At 48.5% G+C, this 27,012-nt stretch overlaps 1 protein-coding gene across 2 annotated transcripts in view; it reads left to right on the top strand.

Moving 5' to 3' along the window:
• SLC24A3 (solute carrier family 24 member 3) overlaps window positions 1-27,012 on the top strand; it is a 428,436-nt gene that overhangs the window by 235,912 nt on the left and 165,512 nt on the right. For both annotated transcript variants that reach the window (XM_027559609.1, XM_027559608.1), the window contains exon 3: window positions 26,031-26,107. In XM_027559609.1, the coding sequence (XP_027415410.1) occupies window positions 26,031-26,107 (77 nt within the window). The remainder of the gene's footprint in view (window positions 1-26,030; window positions 26,108-27,012) is intronic.

Genomic DNA, 27,012 nt, shown 5'->3' with positions numbered 1-27,012 from the left:
GCATATTGATTCCTGTTTAATAACAAGCCTCTGAAAGTCCTCAGTGTTCTTGGCAGGAACGTTATAAATGCTTGTCTTGCCTCCTGCTGACAAGCTGCCTGGACTTGTCTGATGTCTCATGGCTGCACGTGCATCAGAGGGAAGGCCACTTACGAGCACGTTCAGGGCGTTGTTGGGGAAGTTGGGGAGGGAAATATAAATAAGAGGCTGTCCTTGCACACGAGCGGTTGAAGTCCAGAGGAAGGAATTGATATTGGAGGCAGTGCTGTCAAGAGCAGATGCTGTGTTGCTACATCTTGACCATCAGTGTGCACAAAGTGGGTTGAAAGAAAAATTAAAACAATAATGATGGACATTGATAGGGCAATTACTGTGTGTCAGACAGTAGATTTAGGACTTGACGTGCCTCTCTGCTAAGCTGTCCACAGTTCTAGGAGTGCCAAGAGGAAGCAGCCACAATTTCACATGAGGACACTGAGGCCTAGAACTGCCCAGCCAGCAGCAGAGTGAGAATCTGAGAGGCCTGGCTTCAGGCCTTACTGGAAATTCAACCGACTAGGGTGAGAAGAGTCTAATGGGGTGGAGGGAGGGGTCTCAGGGATCCAGGTCTGGAGCCTGGAGTCAAGTGTCAGGAAAATTCAAGTGGACTCGGATGTTTCAGTTGGACGCTTGGGAAAGGGGCAGTCCTACCTGTCCATACAGAGGATGCAGAATGAGAGCCCAGCGTGGCTCTGAGACGGAGGACAGAGTGAGCCTGCATGGGGGTGGCCGGAGGGGAGAGGAGGTTCCCTGGAGAGTCAGAAAAGTCAGGCCAGGTCACTGGGTGACCTTCCCGCATGACCTCTTCTCATCAGTGAGTTTGAGGGCCTCCCCTACTTGACCTCTGCCCTCGGGATTCTCCTTTGAACTCTAGACCCAGCTGACACTGCCTCCTGGAGAGCCATGGGGTCTTCACACTCCACATGTCCAAACTGACCCCTTGGCCACCCTCCAGATCCAGTGCCCCTCTTACCTCCCTGTCCTGGGTTCCCCAATTAACCACCTCCCTGCTTCTAGAGGCAGAAACCCAGATGTCTTCCTAGACTGGCCTCTCCCTAACACCCGCACCAGCTCCCCACTGCACACTGCTGACCACACCTCCTTGGAGGATGCCTTCTTCCTCTCCCCTGGGCTGTGTTCTGGCCCACGTGGTTTCCACCCTCCCACACTCTCCCCACCTTACGGCCACTGTGATCCTCCTGCAGATGAAATCTAATCAAGCTCCCCCTTCTACAGAATGCACATGGGACTTCCCTGGTGGTCCAGAGGCTAAAGACTCCTTGCTCCCAATGCTGGGGGCCTGGGTTTGATCCCATATGCCCCACCTAAATATTTATTTGGCTGTGCAAAACCCGGCACAGCTAAATATTAGTAAATAAATAAAATGAATGTTTTTATAAATAAGTAATGCACCAAAAGCAGCACCTCCCACCTAGGCTGCCTGGGCTGCCTGGCTCTCTCGGGCTGGCATTGCCCGCTCTGCCTCACCTCTTGCTCCCCTACTTCTCCCCACTCCAGCCTTACTCTCCTCCAGTCACATAAACACCACGTTGGTCTCCCTGCCTCCCAGCTCCACTTCATCTTCCGGGACAGGTTTCCCTCTGTTCCCCTCCACCTCACCCCTGCTCTTCTTCCCTCTGTAGGCAGGGGAGTCATGGACCTCGCCTGCTCCTCAAGCCCCAGGGAGCATCTTCCTCATGCTCATTCCAGTTGAAACCTTATACTCCTTGGTAAAATTAAATGATCGGCCACTAGGCAGAGATCTCCTTGTATTCCAGTGCTTATCAAAAAGCCGGCAAGTAATAGGTGCTCAACTTATATTACCTAAGTAAGTGAAGGAGTGAATGAGTGAGTGAATGAATGAATGAGTGAGTGAGTGAATGAATGAATGAGTGAATGAATGAATGGGGGGAGCAATCCCGGGACAATCTCCCTTCTTTCCCATTTGGAAAGTGTTCTTGCTTCTGCGAGGACAAAACCCATCTCTTGCTGAAATGTTCTGAACAATGAGCAGCCTCCTGCTGAGATGTTTCCTCTGGCCACCAACTTGGTGAGACCACAGATATTTCAGGAGGGACCTATGGGCAGAGTCTGAGGACACCCGAAGTGTGTGGCTCAGTCAATAAGCCTTTGTCACTGTGTGCACTGAATCGAACTGCAGGGTTCACGATCCAGTGGGAAGACCAGCCCAACAGACAGGAAGTGTGCTGGGTTATGGGAATGGGCCAAGGGGTTGGAGTTGCCCTGGTCTTTCCCTCTCTGAGGCATGGCCTTCTGTCAGAGCTCATGTGTCAGCACTCCTCCTGTCTCCACGGCAGCCATCAAGGCTCTGCAGCAATGAATTACCTACTTATGATCAGCTTGTTTACTTGTGATTAATGACTGCTGAGGCCAGGCAGCTTAGAGCCAGTGAGCAGATCAGATCTGATTCATTGATTCAAAGCCTCCAGAAAACACCTGCCCTCGGTCATCAATAATTCTGCCTAGGCAGTAGAGGTTGATGGTTCACAAGCAGTAGCTCTTTGGCAGATTTTTGTCTGAGCTTGGCTTCCAAGGCAGTGGGAAGAAGGACCAAAAGAAAAGAGTTCTTGGCCATTGAAATAAACGGAGAAGAAATTCTAGAGGCAGCCAGCCTGGGACGCTAGACACAGAATTTATCTATCTCATTTCAGTGGCTTGCAGGGTTGTGGAGTAGTTGTGTGTGTGTGTGCATTTTAACCAAACCTAAATTTGGGATTTGGAATATTTGGTGAGATCTGAAGGATAGATAGCATTTACATCAGCCGCACCAGCTGTTTTTCTTGCCTCTGAGGTTCAAGGATATTCCAAATGCCCCCAAAGACCTGCCTCCAAATGCCCCCCAAAGACCTGCTTCCTTAGTGTGGTCATCAGAGTTATTGCTTCTGTGAGCACCAGAGAGAAACCGGAGGGTCTACATGGCAGGGAGGCTGGGCCACGTGCCCTGAGGCCTGAGCACATGGGGTCTCTGTGTCGGGGGTGTTGGGAGGGGTTGCCTCTGCTCATGGCTCAGCTTTTTGCAAGTGTGGGGCCAGCTGGGGTCTGCAGTGCTGGTTCTGGCTTTATTCTTGGAGGCAAAGTTTCAGCGCCTCACAGGAAGTGGAGGGAGCTGAAGACACCTTCCGGGGTGGGCTTGAGGATGGTGGAGAGGCGTCTCGGAACAGAGGTCCTGGGTGGGGCTTAGGGGTCAGGGTCAGAAAACAAAATGGCATCAAGACATATTGAAAGAATTAAAAATGGAATTACCATATGATCCAGCAATTCCACTTCTGTAGTACACCCAAAGGAATTGAAAGTAGGGTCTCAAAGAGACTTCTGTCCACCGCAGCATTATTCACAGTAGCCAAGAGGTGCAAGAACCTCAAGTGTCCACCAGCAGATGAATGAAGAAACAGAATGTGGAGTATACATACAATGGAATCTTATCCAGGTGTTTTAAAAGGCAGGAAATTCTAAGACATGCCACAACATGGATGATCTTCTGTGACAGTTCATCACGGGTGAAATAAGCTAAATACAAAAAGCAAATTCTATCCGGTTGCATTTGTATGTGGTACCCACAGTCGTTAAATTCAGAAAGACAGATGGTAGAACAGTGGGTGCCAGGGGCTGGGGAGTTACTGTTTAACGGGAACAATGCAAACCCAGGACCCCTCTCGATACAACTGAATTGGCTCCATGTGTGCTGTGCTTAGTCACTCAGTTGTGTCTGACTCTTTGTGACCCTTTGAACTGTAGCCCCTCAGGCTCCTCTGTCCATGGGATTTTCCAGGCAAGAATACTGCAGTGGGTTGCCATTTTCCTCCTCCAGGGGATCTTCCCGACCCAGGGATTGAACCTGCGTCTCCTGTGTCTCCTGCACTGCAGGATGATTCTTTACCTGCTGAACCATCAGAGAAGCCCTGTTGGCTCCGTGAGGTTTTTATTTCTTTTCCCTCAGTGTATATGGGTTTTCATATTTCAGAACCCTGACTTAAGATCATAAGTTTTAATGGCAAGTGTTTCGTTTTATTTTATTTCATTTTGATTATGATGGCAGGATAATGAAGCCATGACTCCAGAAAATTTAAGTGAATACCAGAGTAATATTTTCAATAAAGGTCACATCCTTTGTTCTCAATTCATAATTAACATTTACTAAAGGCCTGAAGTTTGGGAGATATTATTATAAACATTTACATAGTTTGCTCTTTTATGGATCTTTTTTCCTAATTAATTTTTTCAAATGAACTCAAGGGCCTTTGGAAGAAAAGATAAAAAAGTAGGGTATTCCAAGAAATCACTATTTAGAGACACCACATGCCTATCTGTGAAGTTTTAACTGCTGTTGAGCTTAATAGTGGCCCTTAGGGTGTGTGAATCCTGAACTGTCTTTTGAACTTGGAAGAAAAATCAAATTATGTACAAAAAAAAATGTCAGTGCTGGGAGTATTTTATGGCACATGGTCTTCTTAATTGACAGCCCGCATGCTAGCATCCTGACGGTGGCTCCCTCTGCAGTTCGCCATTTCCTTGACCATGTTGAATAACGGAATCAAGTCTTGCCCTATTTTCTTTCTGAATCCAACACTAGATCTTGGAGGTTTTGGGTAGAAGGAAATAAAAGCTAGCTTTGAGAATAGAGGAAGTTCTTATCAACCGCATGCATGTGATCCTGAACTGCTTGCCTATCTCTAAATCGGTAAACTTCCAAAGGTCTCTTCCAAAGGGATCCCAGAAGCCATGCTTCCTGCTCACCATTGGCCATGTGAACCATTGCCAGTTCACACAAGCTGTCCTCTTGAGCACAAGGGCCATGTTTCTGGCATCTGCCCCTGAGGACAGTAATGAGGTGGCCCAGGGTAGCACCTCTTTAATGCACAGACCATGGCCCTTTGGAAATTGAGAGAGTGGCTCCTGGCTGACTCCCCACAGAAGAAAGTCTTCTCAGACTCCTGAGAAAGCTAGCAGATGGAGATGCCTCCTGACTCTCACCACGTCCTCCTCCAGCCACTAAACCCGAGAGAGAGGCGGGTCGGAGCGCAAGGGTCCCTCTAGCTTTTCTTTGTTGCTAATCCACCTAGTTTTCTGGGGAGAGAGATGTCTGGGCGCCTCCACGTTATCCTTTATAAAATTCAGTTCAGTTCAGTTCAGTTGCTCAGTCGTGTCTGACTCTTTGCAACCCCATGAATTGCAGCATACAAGGCCTCCCTGTCCATCACCAACTCCCAGAGTTCACCCAAACTCTTGTGCATCGAGTCGGTGATGCCATCCAATAACCTTTAAAAAGCTCCAAAGGCAGAATATTTTTTAAACTTTTTATTTGTATTGGCGTACAGCTGATTAAGAATGTTGTGATCGTTCCAGGTGGACCACAAAGGGACTCAGCCATCTGTACACATGTATCTATTCTCCCCCAAATTTCCCTCTCATCCAGGCTGCCATGTAACACTGATAAGAACAGCATATTTGAACCAATAGAAAAGCCTGACCTGGACATTTGCCAAAAGACAATAGTGACTCAACGATTAATGCAATTAGAGCTATTATTAAACTGGGAGGTTAAGTACCCATAAACAAAGGGGTTAGGGCAGGTCCGCACTTGTCCACTGTGTACCAGGTCTGAAAGTGTCCACTAAGATGAGAGAAAACTGAAACCTTCTGACCTTGACAGAGTCATACATGTCTTTCTTAACCTCTGGGCCAGAGGCTTGCTCCCTGGGGATCAGCACAACACTGTGGTTAAAGGCGTGGACTCTGGGGACAAAGGATACCTCATTTAGGTCCGACCCTGACTGTGAGGAGTTGTGTGGCCTTGAGCAAGGTATTGTCTTTCTGAGTCAAACCTCTGCATCTGTGCAATGGTGCCAGTTCCATTCACCTGCCAGAGTGTGTGCATGGCCTGGCACAAGGGGCCAGCCCACCATACCTGATGCATACGTGAGAGGTCTGTGGTCGCTCATCTTTCCCATCCGAGAGCTGATGAAGCTGAGAGGTCGGTGCTGCCATCGCACTCCACTCACTGTGGACCTTTGGCCTTTTAGTCCTGAGGCCAAGGTGCCTGCACTTTAACTGCCTGCATCACCTAGTCACTTATTTGTCATGTCCACATACTTCATGGGGAATTATTTCCTTCACCCTGTTTTCTTTCTTTATTTGGCTCCATACTTCATGAATAATTATTTCCTTTCACTTTTCTTTCTTTCTTTTCTTTGACTGCACTGGGTCTTTAGTTGCAGCAAACAGGGTGAGCATTGTCTATTTACTTACAGTGCCTGGAACGGAGTGAACACTCCAGAATTTTCATCAGATGAATAAACTGAGTACTAAAACCATTTGATATAATAGTCAGGCCTCTACTGCAACGAGTATTCACTGAGTATTTTCTGTACTCTTAGCACCAGGTTGAGGATCACAGAGCAAAATAGTGGAAATGCAAAGTGCTTATGGAATGTGAAGGGGTGGAGGATGTAGGAGTTTCTTAGGAAAATAGGACCAGTTAGAATATGAGAATGATGGGGGGTCAGGAGTCAGGTTCAGGAATCAGGATCAGGGGTCCAGAGTCAGGGTCAAGGGTCAGGATATAGGGTTGGGGGTCCAGAGTCAGGAGTGCACTTGTCCTGCCCACTCCCTGCTCATCCCCCCGAGATGGTCCAGCCCTCCCCACCCCCAAACGCTGAAATGCAGCTGATTCTCCAGGGTGAGCCGCCTGTGGACCACAGTGCTGCCTGACTCGTTGGGGCCTTGGAAGAGACCTGATTTGTTGGGAAAAATACTCTCTTGGGCGTGCTTGTCTTGCACTGTATCTCTTGGCTGTGGCTTTCTTGGCCTTGCTTACCGCATTCCAAGTTAAAATAGCTCATGCTTCTTCCAGGCGGGACCCAGCAGCCTCCCCAGGGTGTAGATCTGTGTGGAGGGAGGGAGGGTCTGTGGTTGCTGCCCTGCCTCTGGAGGGGCATCAGTCCACATCTCTGAGCCTACAGGCCTCCATGGAACCAGTAGAGATGCTGCCTGCATTACCTGAACGTTTAGATCCTGGATGGACCCATCCATAGGCCCTCCTCCCCAAGTCAATCATGAGATTAGAACTCTCTAGACATTTTTAATCCTTACCACGAAGGAGAACAGGGTCTCCCTCTGATAGAGAAGTGCTCCTGTGGTCACAGGACAAAGACTCCAGGAGGACCAGAGGTTGGAAAATGACCAAGAAAAGTGTTGCGCATATTGATCTTTGGGCCATCACAGCAGGGATGCTGGGTTCATCCAAACTTGTTATCTTCCAAGTGATGGAAACATTTGGGGAATAAGTTCCATATAAAATATAAAATCTTCCCAGCATCCCTCTTCAGACTTCAAAGGGAGATTTGGGGGAAGGAAATCCTACCCAGTTATAATTATTCCAAGGATGTTGGGGAGGTGGGGAGGAAGCAGGATTGTTTCTGGTGCCAAATCCAAATCTGGCTCCCCAGCTGTCAGCCCACTTCCGGGGCATTCAGCTCGGACTGCAGCTGTGCTAAGGCCCAGGGCTTCACTCGGAACAGAGACAGAACCACTGGTCCAACTCTGAGCTGCGGTGATTTGGAGGGATCAAAAGAGGCACAGCTCGCTCTGGTTCATCCCTGAGCACACAGGCCCTCTCACCTCTCCCCTCTCCCCAGGATGTGGATTTTATGTTTCAGTGACAGGCCTCATTCCCTCGGCAAGTTGAGAGCAAAAGCCAACTCAAGGGGCTGTCTTGGGTTGGGTCCCTGAGATAGTGATTTATTGATGGACAGTTCTCATGCAGAGGGGAGAGAAACAGGCTTAGCAGGATGAGTGAGCCAAGCTGTGTTCTCAGCTGCAGGCCAGCCTCAGCCTGATCCTGCAGGGACCAGAGAGCATGCATGGCCCTGAAAAGTTGTCCCACCTTGAGGCAGGGGTTGACCACACGCTGCTCTGGAAGTAAGCACTTAATCTTCCAGGCATTTCGGGTGAAGTGTTGTGCATCAGTTACTTCTCAGGAGAAGGGCTATTCTCAAGGAGAAGGATGCACTCAATGGACAACATTCATGGCAGCAGGAGGTGGGTACCCATCCCACAGAAGGGGATCTAAGTTGCCAGCAACAGTGTCTACTACAAAGATGTTCCCTGTTGTCCTTCTTGACTTCACCTGGGACTGGTTATAACAAAACTCCAAGTTCTTGTCACCTTGAAAAGAAAGCACCGGGCATCTGTCTGTGAGAGGTTTCCTTTCCTTTCATACCTTAACAGGTTATAGATGTGTTTTGAAAAGGGAGGAGGCAGTAGGTGGATACATAAGAGAATGTAGCTGGTCAAATATTACAGCCTTGGACCCAGGACCGCCAGCCCCTGATGTAAGCACTCAGCTAGCTATTCATCCGGGCTTGTTAAACATGAGGGCATAAAAAGAGCTGATTTCATTCATTTTATAGCACCGCGTAGTTTCCCCCAGGAGAGGCAAGGCTGGCCAAGATGTGTGTGGTCCATACCTTTTGTGTGAAAGATGTTTTCAAGACTTTTCCCCCTTGTATATGCCTAGTCCTGCCCCTGACCAACACCTACTTATTGATACTATAGAGCGTGAGCGTATTTGGGCTGTTTCTAGCACTTGCCTTTCTGTCGTTTGAAATGGTCACCCAAAAATCACAACCATTTCCATTCCCAAACCCAAGTACCACGAGGTTCTGACAACCAGATTTGGGCTGGGTGTTCTGTTGTCACCTGAGCCTATTCCTGCTTCCAACGGACCAAGACATAACCAGAAATCCTATTCTGTTTGGCTATTTAGATCCGAGCTTCCTGGTGAAAATATATATATATTTTAAACAATGTGATAGGAGAACATAGAAATGTCTCGAACATGTTTAAGACCAGTGAAACACAGTGAGAAGATGATCCCACTGCCTCCTCGTGGCTCAGACAAGTCAGACATGCCCCTGGCTCCATCCGCTGGCACTAGCCCTGGAAACTTTAGCCACGGGCAGCTGTTTCCATGGCTGCTCCACTCCTTCCTGACCGCATCTCAGAGCAGTTCTACCCCAGCATAGTCCCATCCTAAACCCCAGCCAGCCCACCTTCAGGCAACAAGGACCCATGGGCATGCTGGAGTCTCGACAGAAGAAACGGTCATCACAGAGCATAAACAGGCTGATTTGGAATGGATGGGCTGACAGGAGAGGCGTGAGGCCCCTTTGGGATCCTGTCCCTTCGTAGGACTGCCACGCACACACCCCGGGGCGTGGGAACAAGTCAGCAGCCCCACCCCCACCCCCAGCCTGCGCTCACGTGGTCTGGATCCCACTCCCGTGGTGATTGAGTGCAGGATTCCTTCGGGATGATCAAGGGGATGTTTGTGGGAGAAGCAGCGCTCGTGCGGTTCCTGGGTTAGCCTGGCTTCCCAGAAGCAGAGCCTGGCAGGAGCGTGCATGTGAGAGGGATTTGGGAAGGGCTCCCTGGAAAACTGCTGGGACCAGGGAATGGGAGAGGGCAGTGCCAAACAGAGCCTTTAGCTCAGGGGACTCTGGGTGCCGGCTCTTGGGGACTGCAATCACCCTAGGGGGTCGGCGTAAGAAAGGGGATCTGAGGTAAGGCGAGCAGAGCACAGGCAGGGCTGGTTCAGGCCCCTCCCAGAGACTTTCAGAGGAGTTCTCAGGAGCAGAAGTAGCACCAGGACAATGCTTCCCCCACGCCAAACCTTGCTTTAAGTTGGCATCTTTCCGGAGTCCTGATACCAACTCTTTGCACCTTGCTCTTGTGGGTCCCAACACACCAAAAGAGACACTGGGGCACCAGCATCTCTCGCCCAGAAATATGCAAAGGATAAAATGGCACCCTGGGATGGAGATCCTGCAAAAAGTGCCAACACGCTTCCCATCAGGATGGAGCTCAGGTCCCGGGAGGATCTGGGTTCAACTCCTAGCTTGTTCTCCACCGATGACAAATGCCAAGATGCAGGTAGACATTCGCAGTACTTACATAAGGTGAGAACGCCAAGCCAGCTCCTTTTGGGGTGGAAGGGGCTAGAAAATTGTTCCGTTTGAATAGGAAGCCCTGGATGCAGAAAGCTATTCACCACGAGGCACGCGGTGGAGCAAAATCCCAGACTCAACACAGTCCAGGGTTCTGTTTCTCTAGCCTGAGGCTTAGTAAACGGCTAATCAGGAAACCTGGCCAGTTTTCGTCTTGGGTCCTATTCTGGGTTTTAATGTACCATGAAATTCAATGCAATTCCAGAGGCTTTTGTAGATTCTGGGTGAAGCATTTTCTTTTGGATAAAACAAAGCGAGGGTTCGCATGAGCATGTGCTTGATCTCTGTGAGCCTGGGGAAATGTGAGCTGAGCCCCGACTCCTGGGTTCCGAAGAGGCTGCTGCTGTGGAGGAGAAGAAAGGGTGCCCCCTTAGAGGGTCTGCCCCAAGGGCACATGCGCTTTGTGAACTTGGTCTCAGTCTCCCTCTCTGTAGAGCTGTCTGGGTAGCTGCGAGGATTAGGGAAGGTCACAGAAGGAAAGCAATGACAGGGTCGTGCGTGAGTAGCTCTCACTGTTTCCACTGGAGAGCTTGTCTTCTGTTCAAGGAGAAACACATGGAAGAGTCCCCACCTCATTAGAACCTAGAAGCTGTGGTCGTCCCCCCTCCACACCTTGGTTACCACTTCCTCCCCACCTGGGAGGGCCTCCTCTACAGCTTCCCCTTCTTCAAGGCTCCACTCAGTACTGACTCACCACATGTGGCCCTTACCTGTGGCTCTGGCTCACACAGGGGCTTCAGTTCCTGACTCTAAATACCACCTACTCTGATCCATATTAATGGATACATTGTAAATATAGCTATAAAGTTATCATTTCAGACAGGCTTCCCTGATGGCTCAGATGGTAAAGAATCCACCCCATGTGGGAGACCTGGGTTCGATCCCTGGATTGGGAAGAAATCTCCTGGATGAGAGCATGGCAACCCACTCCAGTATTCTTACCTGGAGAATCTCCATGGACAGAGGAGCCTGGCAGGCTACAGTCCATGGGGTCACAAAGAGTCGGACACAACTGAGCAACTAAACACATCGTTTCAGACAGAGGAAACAGTGCCTGTGTTCATCTTCTCAAATGGCCATGGTAATAACTCCAGGACCACGTGTGCTTCCAGGGTAGGATCCCTCCCCCACCCCACTAAAAGTCAAGACAAAGAGTCTACAGTACCCCCCCACCCCCGCTGCCCAGCCCTGAGGGCAGTCAGGCCTTTGACTGACAGACAGTGGTAGAAAGGCTCTGCGTGACTTCCCAGGATCCGTCATAAAGGGCCATACTTTATGGGTATTCTCCTGGGTGTCTGTCTTGAAACATGTGCCTTTGTAGCTCCGAGGCCATGTGAGAAGTCCTCATGCTGAAGAGACCTCAAGGAAGAAAGAGGGGTCCAGGAGCCCCCGCAGTGTCAGACCCGGGTGTCTGAGCTGCCCCAGCACAGGTGCCAGAAAGGCAGTGAGGGAGGGAGCTTCCTGTTTCCAGCCCCAGTCACTGGGTCACGGCAGTCGCTTGAGTGGTGAAGTGAGGACCACCTCCCTGAGGCCAGAGTCATGAGCTGTAAGCATAAGATGTTCTGGTTGTCTTAGGCCAACCACTGCCTTTGGGCATAGTTGTTCAGTGGTTGATATGTATCATACACATGTATACACACGCACATGTGTATGCACATATATACCTACGTGTATGTTTGGGGATCGGAGAAGGCAATGGCACCCCACTCCAGTACTCTTGCCTGGAAAATCCCATGGATGGAGGAGCCTGGTAGGCTGCAGTCCATGGGGTTGCTGAGGGTCGGACACGACTGAGTGACTTCACTTTCACTTTTCACTTTCCTGCATTGGAGAAGGAAATGGCAACCCACTCCAGTGTTCTTGCCTGCAGAATCCCAGGGACGGAGGAGCCTGGTGGGCTGCCATCTATGGGCTCGCACAGAGTCGGACACGACTGAAGTGACTTAGCATGTTTGGGGATATAGCCTTCTATCGGCCTCCAATTTGCGTATACACTTAAATCTGGCTTCCCCAACTTGACTGAAAACTCCAGGAGGACAAGGCTGTGTAGAGTGTGCCCTAGTTATCCTCTGCAGGATTTAAGCCAGTGCGGTGGGTGTAACAACTATGCCATGTATTGTTGAGTTAAGTTAAGTGGATAGGGAACGTTTGTGTGCACGTCTGTGTCTCTGAAAAGCCTGCTAGCATTATAGGATACATTTGTGATTGTAAAGAAATCAGAATCTTTTTGGTCTTTGAATCATTCTCAAAGGAACCTTGTATCCTTGGAGAGAACCATTTGCTTAAAATCACTGAGAACAAGCCCCTTGGTTTGCTTCTGTGTCCTAGATAATGCAACTCACACTTGCCCTCCCATCTGTAGGCATATGATCACTGGCCTCTTATATTAGCTCATGATTAGGCCAGACCTTGTTTTCTTGGTCCAGGATCTCGAAGGAGTTTGTCATTTCCATCTTCAGAGGAAAAAGTAGCTTGGCCTATCTGCTCACCTTATTGTTACCTAGGAGATCAGAGATCTTCATGCAGTAAGTTTGACACTCTGGTCATATTTATTTGAGCTATGTCAGAAAATGTAAACATTGGAGTCACTCCCAGAATAATAATTTTACCTCTTCCTAGCCACCTCCCCCCCTCAAAAAATACATATCTTGAACACTAGAAGAATCACTTCTTTAAAAATTTATTTTAATAGGTTTTGTCCATAGATCTACATGAAATGCCCCCTCCATTCAGTGTTTACATGATAAAAGATCAGAGGATGTAATATGAATTTCTTTCCATCCTTTGAAGTCAACAAAGTTATCACACCTCATTCATCTGTCCAGCATGCCCGGTGAGCTGCAGGTCCACATCCTTAAGTCTGGGCTAATCCAGCCCTCAGACGGTGGGGGTGGCAAGAGGATGCTCATTGTCTTGGATTAGCCTTTGCTTCAAATGAAATCAAGATTTTTCCTTACTTACGACAGCAAATGTGTCCATTTGCCTCTGGTCTTGATGACATCATGATCAAGTTTATTACATCACAAAGTTTATGCCACTGCCTCTGCATCTTTTTGTCCCAAAATAATTATGTTGATTTCTTTGACTGTGTTTTCAACTCCAACCAACCCTGCAGCGAAATATCAGCACATAGAAAGACATGAGCTAGCCAGAATTGACACAGAAATCCTGGATTCTGAGGGTGCCCAGTGGTCGCTGACTTGTCACGGGGAATGTGAAGGAGTTCTGACACCAGAACAAAGTGAAACCTTTCCCTCCTCACTGTGAACACCAGTTGTTGTATTTATGAGTTTGGTCTCAACTAATTCAGGAAATGAGCAGAATTTTCCTTTACTTCCTTTTTTAAAAAAAAATTATAGATGTGATTGCCTTTATGTTCTTTAGGTAATGGCCAGATTTAGTCAAGTTTGTTTGTTGCATACTTCTCTTTCTCATTTCTAAAGCTTTCATAAATTTGTCTGGACTTGAAAAGCCTCTATTAAACACCTACCTTCTATTGCTGGGAATTTCAATCTGCCAAATTCATGTGGAATGTCAAAATCTGACACTCTGGGGAACGTGTAAGAGGACCTCTAGGCTCCAAAGGAGAGCAGGATGTGATTCTACTTCATTGGCTATAACTGGTTTCTGATAGCACTCTGCCTCCGAACACACTCTCCTGCCTCTGAGCCTTCGGGCATCACCTGTCAGAGACATCAGAACTGCCACAGATGTGTCTTTGGATTGCCTTGACCTTGAAATATTTATAGTTGAGGGCTTTGCAAGGCTGCCACGTCTCTTCCTGGAATCTTACACTGTACTGATTTCTCTCTGTCCAATCCTTGGTTTATCCATATGAATTAGTATGAAACTAGGTTGCCTCCTAGCCCTGCCATCATAACTTGCCTGCCCATCTAGTCACCTTCACTTTCCCTGGGGTACACCACACAGTTATTTTGGACTACAATAGTTCCATGGAGGATTTAATATAACTAGTAGCAAGTTTGGGGAAACATTCACGTGCATTTAGTTTACTGGACACTTTTCTGTGGCAGGTTATGATCTAAGATATATTCTGGATTTTAGACTTCCCATCATGGTAGAGTAGCTTATATTGGATTAATGCTTTTGTAGGAATGGTTATAGACTGTAAATAGAATAAAGAAAAACAATTGTTTAAAGGCTTCAGAAAGTGAATAAATAAAGCAAACAGAGAATAGAGAGTATATGAGGTTTGAAAGAAGGGAACTATATTGTGTGAGGGCCACACCCATTGGCTTTTCCCAGAGCAAGTTCCCATGATGTACAGTGCATGGGAATAGAGCTCTAGCAGAGTGAGAGCAGTGATCTTATTGGGGCAATCCATCAGAGATTAGTGTGAGGTCCTCCCAGAGTAGCCGGAATTTGGGGGATACCCCAGAAAGAAAGAAAAATTCAGAGGGAGAGTGCAAAACATGCATATAAATTCCCCTGAAATTCTTGACTGACTCTGAAATTGTGCATGCTTTGAGTGTGTGGGATTCCAGGCAGTTCCTGCAGGGACAGCAGCTGAAAGGCTGGAACTGCTAAGTAGACATTTCAGTAGCTACCAGCACTGGGGAGACAAGAGTTTTCAGTTCAAGTCTCTAAAGTTAAAGAAATTTATTAAACAGCTAAGAGTTCCCACTGAAACCTATTAGGACCATATCCCAGGCCTAAGAGTATAATAAAAATGGCCTTTATTATAAAAAAAACTTAAAACCAGCACCAGATAGCACCACTAACTGCTCCAGCAAAACACGACAGTCTTCAGAGGAAGACAACAGAATCCAGAGTCTCTTCAGTGCATCATCCGTACAGTAAACATACAACCAAAAATTGTTAAACATACCTCAAATAGGTTCTAGATGCCCTTGTTTTGATCTATCTGCTCCAAACTGTGACCAGTTTTGCTTTGCTAAATACAAGACAGCATTGTGGCTTTCTTAAGATATCTTTCTTGTCATCGATTTGTATTGGGTTGGCCAAAAAGTTCACTGGGGCTTTTTCAAAGATAGCTAATGTATCACAAAGGGAAAATGGTTTCCTCCAGGTAACATTTCTTCATGTTTCCTTCAAGGAGTGGTCAGAGATTGCCAAATATTAAATCGTGTTTTGCCAAATAGTTTATTTGGCAAAACAAACTTTTCTATTTATTTACAGAAAACTTTCTATAAGTTTATTTACAATACACAGAAAGTTTATTTACAATAAACTTTCTGTTTATTTACAATAAACTTTCTGTTTATTTACAATAAACTTTCTGTTTATTTACATCTCTTCCTACAACTAGCTGTGAGTTTTCTTAGATATTTATTTCATTACTACAGGCTAGATTTCAAGCTAATATTTATAAATACATAGCTACCTAATACATCTGCTTGAATATATTTGGCATCTTTGGGGGATCATATTGAAACACTTTTTTTTTTTTTTTTTACAATTTGAGTTCTGAATATGTTTTTAATTGAGGTATAGTTGGTCACTGAAGCACTTTTAATCTCTGTCCAGCTTTTCAGTGGATTACACTCTAAAGTAGGTAAAGACCAGAAGAAATTAGAGTAATCACTATTGCCAGGAGTAAGAAGGGACAATTCGCTTTATTTTTAGGATTTTTGTCAGCAGAGCTCAGTGCAGAGAAATAAGAAGCACACATGCCCCCATTTCCTTTCCCATAGCCATGGCAGAGCCATCCTTAGTGGGTCACAGCGCTTCACCACAATGAACCCCATCCAAGATGAGGCAACCCAGCAGTCACTCATTACCAACCAACTGATGAACATATGAAATGACCTCTGCTTTCTATCCCTGAAATTGGTGATCATGGAATAATATCATGGAGAAAAAAGAGAGCAGGTTTTAAAAAGGGAAGCAGAGGAAAACTTCAACAGCATTTCTCATCAAATCCTTATGCTAACTACCTTTCCATCTGTAGATCAACATAACCCTAAAGGTTGCTTCTAGCTCTGAAATGTGATGAGTTAACGTTTTAAAAAATCACCGATTTTGAAACTACCAGTCATTTGGCGTGCACACTTCATCTTCAATAGAATAAATGCTGAAAGAGTGAACGTGTTCACCATAGATTCCTATAGGGAATTGCAACACTCAGAAAGAACTATTTAATTACATTTTTCCTAAGAAAGTTTTTCACAGAGCCTCATCCTCTCCCAGGGTGCTGAGAAGCAGTGCACATTCTTTCCAGCCCTTGTGTGTTGTCTTGAGGAGCTATGCACTGGGTTTCTGCACACGTCAGCTTGTCGGTCTGCATTTCTCTGGATCAATAAGCAGACATGAGAACACGAGGGATGCACTACCTGGGTCAGACCCCTGGTCATCCATCCAAACCTCCTGCCTCTGCCATTGGCACCAAGGGACGTTTTGAGGAATAGAGCAGTCCAAGGAGACCATAAAGTTCTGAGCACTGCAGACCTATTTACCGTAAATATTGCATTTCCTTTAATAAGAATTCATTACTGACACAGCCATGATGATCCCGCAGGAGCAGCAAACACAAGTGGCTGGCTATTGCCTCTGCAAAGTGGCTTCCTGCTCTCTGCAGCCATGGCTGTGGCCTGAGAGCACAGCGTTGTTCGTGGGATCACTGTATTTTCCTACAGTAGCTGCTGGCTCAGGCACATGAGCAGTGTGGGTGCCTCAGCTTTTTATTATTGATAAAGAAATATGTTTCTAGTTCATCGAATTACACTTCAGGGCCCTGCCAGGCCAAAATTCTATGTAACTAATGACTGGGGTTCTTCAGTTGCAAAGAATGTCTGTTCTCTTCCAGGAGAAAAGCTTGTGGGATGGTTGTTTAAAATCTTCTGCCAATATGGACATGAGAGAAAAGAGCCCTGGAGTGGAAATCAAGGAGCTTGTCTTGGGTGCTGGATCAACCTCTGCACCACAAAAAAGAGGGCAAAGATGGTCTCTCAACCTGTGTTCAGGAGGGAGGCGGTTCTATGCTGCTGTTGACAAGGCAGGGTGCATCACTTCTCTATAAATGCGTGGGAATGAGGCCCTGATTGGAGGGAAATTCACCTGAATATGGATGAATTCTCTGCTGGAAAGAGTAGCGTTTGTTGAAGTGGAGGGTACAAGACTGCAGAATTCCTAGTTCCCTCTGTATAAATATGGATTTGCCAGAAGTAGGCCTTGAGGCAAGCTCAAGTACAAGTTTATTTTGGAGATGATTTAGGCAGGGGAGTTGGGAAGTGAGACAAGGAAGGAAAGGCAATCAATCAAAGGAAGGTTACGAAGCCAGCTGTCACTCTGAGAAGCTGGAACTTAGTCCCGCTGAGAAGAGCAGCAAACAGCACAGAATGTGCCCCATGACCCCACCTGTGTGGGAAGGGAGTTGGGATACTAATACACCCAACCTCCCATCAGACTTTGGTGGAGGGCTTCTCCTGGCCTTCTCAGGGCCATGAGTCATAGGAATTCTCCAGCTTCTCCAGCCTGCAGTATCAGGGCAGAGCACCCATGGTCAGCCTTGGAGAAGGCCCTCACGCAAAGAGATGCAAAAGAGATAGGGTTGCCCAGCATGAACATGATGGGACTCTAGGAAGGTGGGCATGGATGCCTTGGGAAACACCTCCTGTCCGTATTTCTCCTTCCTCGTTATTTGAATCAAAGGAGTTACCCTTTGATAATTACTTACCTGATTGTAGGTACTTGGTATTTCATAGGTATCATCACAGTTAATCCTCCTAATCACATAAACTGGTATTGTTTTCATGCCCTCATTTTGCACAGTAAGAAATTAAGACTGGAGAAGTCTCAGGAATTTAGTTCAAGGCCACAGAACTCATGAGTGATGAAGAAGGTCTTCAAATCTAGGTATTCAGGTTCTTAGAAAACCCTGGCTGCCTGGTGAGCATACGTCACCACATAGACATTTGGCTGAAATGGCATTTGTCAGTGAATTTGATTGGGGATACCTTTGTAGTAATAGTTGGAGGAACCCTGGATTGAGGTTCCTGGTTACCACGACCTCTGTTACATTCTCCTTCACAGAGGTGCTGTTCAGTCTTGTTTCCACACACACGTCAACCTATTTGAGTCTGTAACTTTGGTTCTGGCTTTTGAAAGGAGGGACTTGTGCCCCCAAAAGTCAAGGAAAGGGACAAAAAAAACCAATTCCAACCACTCAGGTTGGAATCCAGTTGTTGGGTGTTTAATTGAATTGTACCTCCCAGTATCATTTTTCAGCTAATAATTCTGTTTTGGGTGCATACAGAAGCTGTATCCTAGGAGAAAGGCTATCTGAGTCCATTCACTCTGCTTTTTCTATTGCAGAGACATCAACATGCTAGGAAGTCAGACCCCAATTATGATGGCTCCTCCAAGAACATAGTGTGACTGTGGGCTGGTTACTTAATTTCTTTGAGCCTCAGTTTCCTCCTCTGTAAGTTGAAGATAATGATTCCTATCCCATAGAAGCAATGAAAAAGTGATAAATACATCTTTACAGTACTCCATAAAGATTACTTTTCTGCTTCAATTTGGGACACATGTTATTGGTGTGACTTAAGAGTTGAGGGTTCCCTTGCTCCCAGCCTAATCTTTTATTAACTCCTCAATGGTCAGGACTGTGTATCCTTCTTGTTTCTAGGACTGGGGTTGAGTACGGTACTGAGAGCATGGTAAGAGGTAAATAAGTATGTATTTCATTGCATGGTTTTGATTTGTTAATAAGTTTTTTCATGTTACTGACAGTCCTTAGACTGAGGAGCAAGTTCAAATGATGACTTCACAGCAGCCTGCACCTGCCTGTTGCCAACATGCTCCCTGTTGCATCTCCATGTCCTGCTCAACCTCACTGAATCTGGAATGCCTGAAACTTCTCCAGTTGTGAATACATCCACTTTCATAGATTCTTTCACAGATAATCTTGTTCAGGGGACTTCAGTGATGACACATGTGTTCATCTGATCAGCAAATACTCATGAGGCAACTGCTCTTCTGCAGGCACTTAGCTGTGCGTGGGGGATGCACAGAAGAACAAATTTCCTCCCACCTTTCCTACCCTCACACAGTCTAGTGGAGAAGACAGGAGAAACGAAAGATTGTCTCAAGGCAGAACCTCATGTGCAGAATGCCATAGGGATGCCAAAGACACATTTGCTATTGCATTGCTCAGAGTGGGCTTGGATATGTTGGGTAACAAACAGCCCCAAATCTCAGTGGCTAAGGAGACTGCAAGTGCTGTTTATTACTCAGGCTACCAAATGTGCACCTCAGGGGGATGGGATTCTAATATCTGACTCAGGGACCCTGGTTGATGAAAGATTCATTCCTGACATGTAGCCAGGAGCACACAAAATAGTGAGTCAGACCCTGGCTATTGAGGTTGACCCAGGAAAACAGACGTCCTGTCGTTCTGTTCACATTTCATTAACCAAAGCATCTGCATGGCCTCACCTAACCACACAGGAGGCTTAGACCTGTGCTCCTGCCAGGTCTTGGGATGGAAAGAATGGGTTATTTGTCCACAGCCTGAAAGACCACTCAGGTTGGAATTCAGTTGGGTGTTTTATTGAATCGTGCCTCCCAGTGTCATTTTTCAGCTAATAATTCTGTCCTGGGTGCATACAGAAGCTGTGTCCTAGGAGAAAGGCTGTCTGATTCCATTCACTCGGTGTCATTCTCTTTTGTGGCGCTGGGCCTGGTGGGTGCTGCCCTGAGAGAGGTCTTGACTCCCGGGAGCTCATAGGGTTATTTAGGCCAAGGCATGACTGCAGTGTATTGGAAGGTTACATGTCAGCACAGCATAATGGGACCACCAACAGAGCATCAGGAGGGCTCTGTGGGGGCTGTCACCACACCTGGCAGACTCGGCTTCCCAGGGTGTCTGCCAGGGGCCCAGGGAGCAGCAAGATGTATCAGAACATCTAAAACAGAAGCTTGAAGTCACCCATTGCTACAGAGAGGAGCTGGGCAGTGTCAGGACCTCAGTTCTTGGTGCAATCCCCAAGGGGCCAGGCAATCAAGATGCTCTGAGTATTTCATGATTAAAAAACAAACAAACCTGGATGAGAGCAGGGTGTTGTTTTGGTCACAGAGGCCCAGATTCCTTTCACTCAGATATTTTCAGGGAGCTGGGCCTTTTTAGGTGTGTTGATTTTCATCTTGAGCTGCTTCATTTGATCAGTATGCAATTAGTATGTCTAAAGATGCTATGAAAGTCCCTGTTGCATTTTAAAAAAAAAGCTCTCCATCCCCTTCAGACTTCCATTTAGACTCATCAAACTCAGGCCCAGGAAAGCAGCCAGGAGAGAGAAGCAGGCCGCTGATTGCCGTTGCCTTGGTAAGGGGAATCCGCTCCCTCCAGGCTCTGTTGTTTCCATGGGAACAGCACTGCTTGCCTCTGCCGGCTGCCTGCCCCAGGCTGGCAAGATGTACCGGAAAGAAAATTAGGGGGAGAAGGAGAGGAGCAGAAAGAGACTTTGAGGATTTTGAAGGTATTTGGGGGAAACTTCAGCTGGATGTATAGCGGTTGCCAGCATGACACAAGGACCTCGGGCTCCCCAACAGCCTGTACACAGGAAGCACTTATCAGAGGCTCCGGCACTCATGCGGCTCCTTGGACCAAACACCATCCCGGAGAAATAACCCAGGCGAGGCATGCAGGAGTTGGTGATCGGTGTGTTTTAACACCGTCGTCGTGAGGAATGTGTCCTTGGCCCCCTTTTGGGCGAACATCCTATCGCTGTTAAAATGAACAGGAACAGCAATAGGTACCCAGGAAGATGACATGGCAGAGGTGTTTCACACACTGTCTGCACACTTCCCAGCAACTCTACACAGATGGCGTCCACACACCTTCTCACCAATGGAGGAGGTGGGCTCAGAGAGGGGAAAAGAAAACCCATGAGTCACAGAGGTGGGCCGTGAACCCAGGCCTCATTTCCCATGGTGGGCTTATACTCAAAGCCCAACCAACGGCCACAGGAAAATGTTAAGGAAGCCGAGGCCAAGAAGTGCTGGGCAGAGCCATTCGGCCACTCTGTCTCTGTACGCTCTTCTCAGAGGCAGATGTGGCCCTTCCGAAAGCACTGTTGGAGCTGAGTTTGTGGCCCAGAGTCTGTGCTGGCCTCACGTGGGGGGTTGTTCAACCTCAGAGAAGCTAACTCAACCACCAGCAGCAGCTCCTGAACCACTGGTCCAGCTGGGCAAGGCCAGCTCATGCTATCTGCAATCAGGGACCCCGTCTCCTCCCTACAGAGGTCTTCATCCTGTCAACACTTATTAGGCACCTGCTGTATGCACTGACCCTGCACTGCGTGGACTGGAGGGAGCAGTGACCAGAAACCGCAGCCATTTTTCATATGGGCCAGCAGGCAGATTCAGGCCTGGAGAGATGAAGTGACACGTTGGCAAAAGCCACACCACAAGAAGCCTGGGGATGAGCCCCACATCTCCAGACGCCTGACTGAGGGCCCTTTCCTCGGCCTAAGCTGACCCTTGCCTTAAGGAAATTAAACACCATCACATCAAACTGCTTTAGAACCAGGACAAAACAATACTTCGTGAAATAACTTTGTACTGGCAGGCACTATGTAGGGTGCATATGGGGTGGAGAGGGTTACTGATGAGATAAGTGATGAGTTACCCCCAAAGAAGCTGCTGCCCCAGTTGGGTCTCTGGTGATGGGGCTGCTCCTGAGTCATGTCCCCTGTGGCTAGGGTCGTCAGGTACTGGTCTTTGCCAATGAGTCACACAAGCTTCCAACATGATGGAATTGAAAATGATTACAATGTTCTTTGCAAGTCATGCAGTAGCTCTCTGAAATCATCATAATAATTTCATCATCAGCCCAGTACATGTTTTCAGAAGAGCTGTCATAAAGTGGGACCCACATCAGGTGAGGCTTCCGGGGGAATTCTTACCTAGCCATTCTTTCCACATGACTGGGAACCACCAAGTAAGAATGTTGTCGTTCTGGAAGCAATTGGAAAGCATTTAACTGACTGTCCTCTGCCTTCCAACCCTCCTGACTGGTCACACCCACCCTTTGTCTCAGCCACTGCCCAGTCACCTCCAGCTCTGTGAGCCACTCTGCTCACAGCCCCTTGCTTCTGCAGTGGGATAGTGATAGACCAGGCCTTTGCCACATGCCATTACACTCTGCACCCCATTAGCAGGCAATGGTTTTTCAGGACTGTTAGTGGTCCTGCTCAACTATTGGTCTACACTGTCAGTGAGTGACTGTTACTGGTCCTTCTCAGCCATTGGTTGGTGCCGCCGTGGGCCCCGCTCCCAAGTGACCAACTGTCAATGAGTGACCGTTAGTGGTCCTTCTCAGCCATTGGTTGGTGCCGCCGTGGGCCCCACCCCCAAGTGACCAACTGTCAATGAGTGACCGTTAGTGGTCCCGCTCGGCCATTGGTTGGTGCCACCATGGGCCCCACCCCAAAGTGACCACTGTCAGTGAGTGACCGTTAGTGGTCCTCAGCCATTGGTTGGTGCCGCCATGGGCCCCGCTCCCAAGTGACCAACTGTCAGTGAGTGACCGTTAGTGGTCCTTCTCAGCCATTGGTTGGTGCCGCCGTGGGCCCCACCCCCAAGTGACCACTGTCAGTGAGTGACCGTTAGTGGTCCTCAGCCATTGGTTGGTGCCGCCGTGGGCCCCGCTCCCAAGTGACCAACTGTCAGTGAGTGACCGTTAGTGGTCCCACTCGGCCATTGGTTAGCACTGCATTGGGTCCCACGAACAGGCAACCAGTTGTCAATGAACTACCAATCATGGGCATTTCAGCCAATGGTCAGCAGAGTGGTGGTCATCAGGTGGAGAGTGAGGTAAGAGGTGGATCCTGGCCTTCTCCTAGGGTCCTCCAGCTCACCCAGGCTTGGGCCAGCAGGTGAGCTGGGGGGGCCCAGGGACCAGGCTGGGACTGTGTCCTGCCATATCCAGTCCCTGTTGTCTAGGCAGCCTGAGGAGCCTGAGGGCCATTTGGGTCCTAGGGATCTGGCTCCCTCAGCTATGACAGCTAGACAGGGTCTGGAGACTTGGCCCTGAGGGAGCCAACAACTGAGCTTTGCCTCCTCTTAACCAGGCCCTAGACCTTGGAGGGTGGAAGTTGTGCCTTGGGACCTGCCCTTTCATGTCAGAAGAGAGAATCACATCTGTTTGGTGGAGATTGACAAGCATGTCATTCCCTAACCATGACCTGACCTCAGGAATAAAGGGTTTGACACCAGAAGTTTGCAACAACAACCATGCCTCTCCCTCCCCTTTCCTAGAAAAGGGCTTTGCTGAGAGCTTTCAGGAAGTTTGGGGTTTTTAAGGCATAAGACTTGCTTCAGCCTTCCTAGGCCCTGCAGAAAATTTTTCTCTGCTCTGAACGCCAGCATTTCAGTATCATTTGGCCTCACTGCATGTCAGGCACATGGACTAGCATTTGGGTAACAGGATCATCTCATGGAGAATTTCATTGATTTTCTCCTAGCCAGTTCTGACAGCAGGAGGCACCCTTGACCAAGGACTGGGAGTTTCCAGCTGGTGATGAGTCAGACACCAGGCCAGGAAGACAGATCAAGAAGGGAACACTGCCAAGCTCCCCACTCCCCTGAGCATTGAGGAAGGAGGAGCCTGAAGGAGAGTGTCCTGGTCCCCAGCCCTACCCTTTTACCCCAACCCCCACCCAACACCTCCTGGGCCAGCACTTTGGACAGCGCTCACTCTGCCTATCCAGAGCCAGCACTGGGCTCTGTGGGTCCTTCCCCATCCAAGGGCACAGCTCTTGGCCTGGGCCTATCCAAGAGCCCCAGCCAGTCCCCAGGGTTTATTGGGAATCCAGATCTCTGCTGAGACCCTCCCCTACCAAACTCAAAGCCCAGAACATCCATCTGGTCCTGGTCATTCCACTCCTGAACTCACTGTTGAGCACCCAGAGCATTTAAAATAAAAATTGTTGTTGTTCAGTCACTAAGTCATGTCCGTCCGACTTTGTGATCCCATGGACTGCAGCACATCAGGCTCCTTTGTCCTCCACTATCTCCTGGAATTTGCTTAAATTCATGTCCATTGAGTTGGTGATGCTATCTAACCATCTCATCCTCTGCCACCCACTTCTCCTTTTGCCTTCAGTCTTTCCCAGCATCAAGATCTTTTCCAATTAGTTGACTCTTTGCATCAGCTGACCAAGGTATTGAAACTTCAGCATTAGCAATAGTCCTTCAAAATGCCTCGATTCAAAACATAAAAATGTGTCACTTACTGACATGGTGCCCTTGATCAAACCATTCTTGGGGGCTCTGGTAGAGAGGCAAGGATGACGGAGCAGGCACGGTGTGGGCATCTTGCAGACTGGTAGGGTTGCCTGCACCATGGCCTTCATTCCCTCCATCTGCTGCTCTCAACAGGAGGGGCAGGAGGGAAGGCAGTGGCTGGCTTCCATGTATCAGTGGCAGGGGCACCTTGATGCCCCTCACATCCCTCGTCCTCCTCGTTGATGGTAAGTGGTCCCCATGCATGGCGGTTTTATATGATGCCCATCACAAGGCAGACCCTGGCTTCAGTTTCCCAAGGCTGTCCTGATGGATACAGTAACCTGCATATTGGCCCATCTCTACCTCTGGAGGAAGGTGGGAAATGGATTGATCACATTTACCCCTGACTGCCCAGCACTGAAAAGCCCCATGGCAGCTGCACAGATTGCTCCTCTGGTGTGTGGGGGCTGAATTTAGATTGGATCAGGTCCCCACTAGGAAGAAGCCCCCCAGAAGGAAGAGGTCACCAGGTGAAATAAGATGGGCAAGCCGTGCCAGGAGCCAAGAGGTCACAGCTGTGAGGGCGTCATGGGCTGGTCTCCTGGGTGAATGGCCCTCCCTGTGGATGCTCCAGCACACCGTCTGGTCCTGCTGCCGCTGGGTTCCTCGTCTACAGTCCAGAAGCAACAGCTTTCTGGGAGGGTCGGAGGCATAGTGGGTGTCAAGTGCAGGGAGGGTGGGTGCCGGCTGGCCGGGAGCAGAGGTCACTGCGTATGCTGCTGTGAATTCTGCCCAAACCTGTGCAGATGTCCTGCTGTCAGAGCCTCTGTCTCTACCCACTGCAGCCAGCCCATCCCCAGGGCACATCAGGAAGGAGCGGTGCAGCTATGGGCAATGCCTGTTGTCTTCAGAACCATGGAGTGGGGTGCCGCTTTGGCCAGATTCAAGCGCCCCTGGGTGGGGGGCAGACAGTGCTGGGAAACCTGGGCCAGGGGGTTGAGGGACAGGCCTGCCCTGCGGGGTTCTGCACAGCAGCCACCCATGTCCTGGGTTTGGAAAGTGGGCAGAAAAGAACATTTCTTATGTGTTCTGCCCTGCAGTGGACTTCCCGGGAAGCAGAGGGCAATGTGGTATAGAAGTAGGAGGCAGGAGGAGGGAGTCTAAGAGGCCAAGGGGGCCCTGGCCAGGGCAAGAGCAGGACAAGGAAAAGAGGGCCAGTCAGACAGTTCAGAGCAAGGACTTAACCCTGCATGTGCCACGGACCCCCGGGTAGTCCTTGAAGCCCGCAGACCTCTGCTTGGGAGAAATGTTTCAGCATTTGCAAGGACGTGTGATGCTGCAGAAGGAAACTGATGCGCTGGAATGAAGTTGTCAAGGTGTTAGAACACAGACCTGCACAGTAGTGGTTCCCAGGTGTCCTCATGAACCTTGGTCATAAGTGGTGATCTCCACGCCGCCCCCGTGTTGAAGGGGGTGAGCAGGAGCCAGGCAGATGGCAGGACCGTGGGTCCTGAGCATGTCTGCTGGGGTCACAGACCTGCGTGTTTCTAACACGGCTGAGATTTGTTGCCTCTATTCTTATTAGGAGGAATCACCAAGTTCCCAGTTAGAGATTTGTGAACTTTGAACTTACAAATGTCATTTTTCCTCATCCAAGTTCACAGTAGACTGAGGAAGGCAGTGCTCTGAAGGCTTCCTGTTCTGAAATGTTGTCACCTGAGTGTACTGAGCTGCTCTTCTCTCTCCATCCCGCAGCCCTGCACGAGTTCCCCAATGACATCTTCACCAACGAGGACCGAAGACAGGGCGCAGTGGTCCTTCACGTGCTTTGCGTAAGTACCCTGCTGATGGCCCTGCCGCGGGGCCCGAGGGTGAGCCTGGAAGGGGGGAGTTGGGGGGTGAGGGAGGGGAAGGCAGGAGAAGGGTTTCCCCTCCTGTTCACACACCTGCTGTGGGGTCTGTGAGCCCCAAACAGGTGATCAACAAACGTGCTTTTTAAAAGGTGTTTTTTATTGAAGCGTAGTTGATGTACAATGTTTTGGGTGTACAGAAAAGTGATTCAATTATATGTGTGTGTGTACATATATATTCTTTTTCAGGTCCTTTTCCCTTCTAGGTTGTTATTACAAGATATCGAGTATAGTTCCCTGTGCTTTACAGCTGATTCTTCTCGTTTGTCTTATATATATGGTACTGTGTATCCAAAGGTCCTGTCTTTAAGAGGCCACAGTTGTGTACGCTAGGGGCTACATGGACATTTTCTTTCCCCGATACCCATGCCCAGGGTGTGGGCTCTGGGGTCAAACAGAGTTGGGATTCTCTGCTGAAATGCTACCTTCTTTGGGAGTCCGTCCTTCCCCAACCTGCCTCTGTAAACTTCCTGTCTTCACGTGGCTTTACTTTTCTCTGCAGCGCTGAGTACCCTGTGACATAATATTATCTAGTTCTTTGCTTATTGCTCGTCACCTTCTCTCCCACAGGTATGTAGTTTTGTGCACAGCTGGGATGAGAACAGGGACGTAGTTTTGCATGTGGCTTCCTCCGAGACCTCTTCCTGTCGTGTGGTGGGGCAGTGTCTGGCACGTAGTAGGTGGTCCATGAAAATGTATTCTGGCTCTTAATCTCCACCTCTGGCCTAGCACTTCATCCACAGGCCCAGTGGATGGAAGACTTTTGATTTTCCTTGTCCCCATCCCGAGAGTTGGGCGGGGGGTGGGGGTGGGGGGGTGGAGGGGCA

This window comes from Bos indicus x Bos taurus, chromosome 13 (assembly GCF_003369695.1).
Source record: "Bos indicus x Bos taurus breed Angus x Brahman F1 hybrid chromosome 13, Bos_hybrid_MaternalHap_v2.0, whole genome shotgun sequence".
NCBI classification, from domain to species: Eukaryota; Metazoa; Chordata; class Mammalia; order Artiodactyla; family Bovidae; genus Bos; species Bos indicus x Bos taurus.
This window is presented reverse-complemented; position numbering and strand designations above follow the sequence as displayed.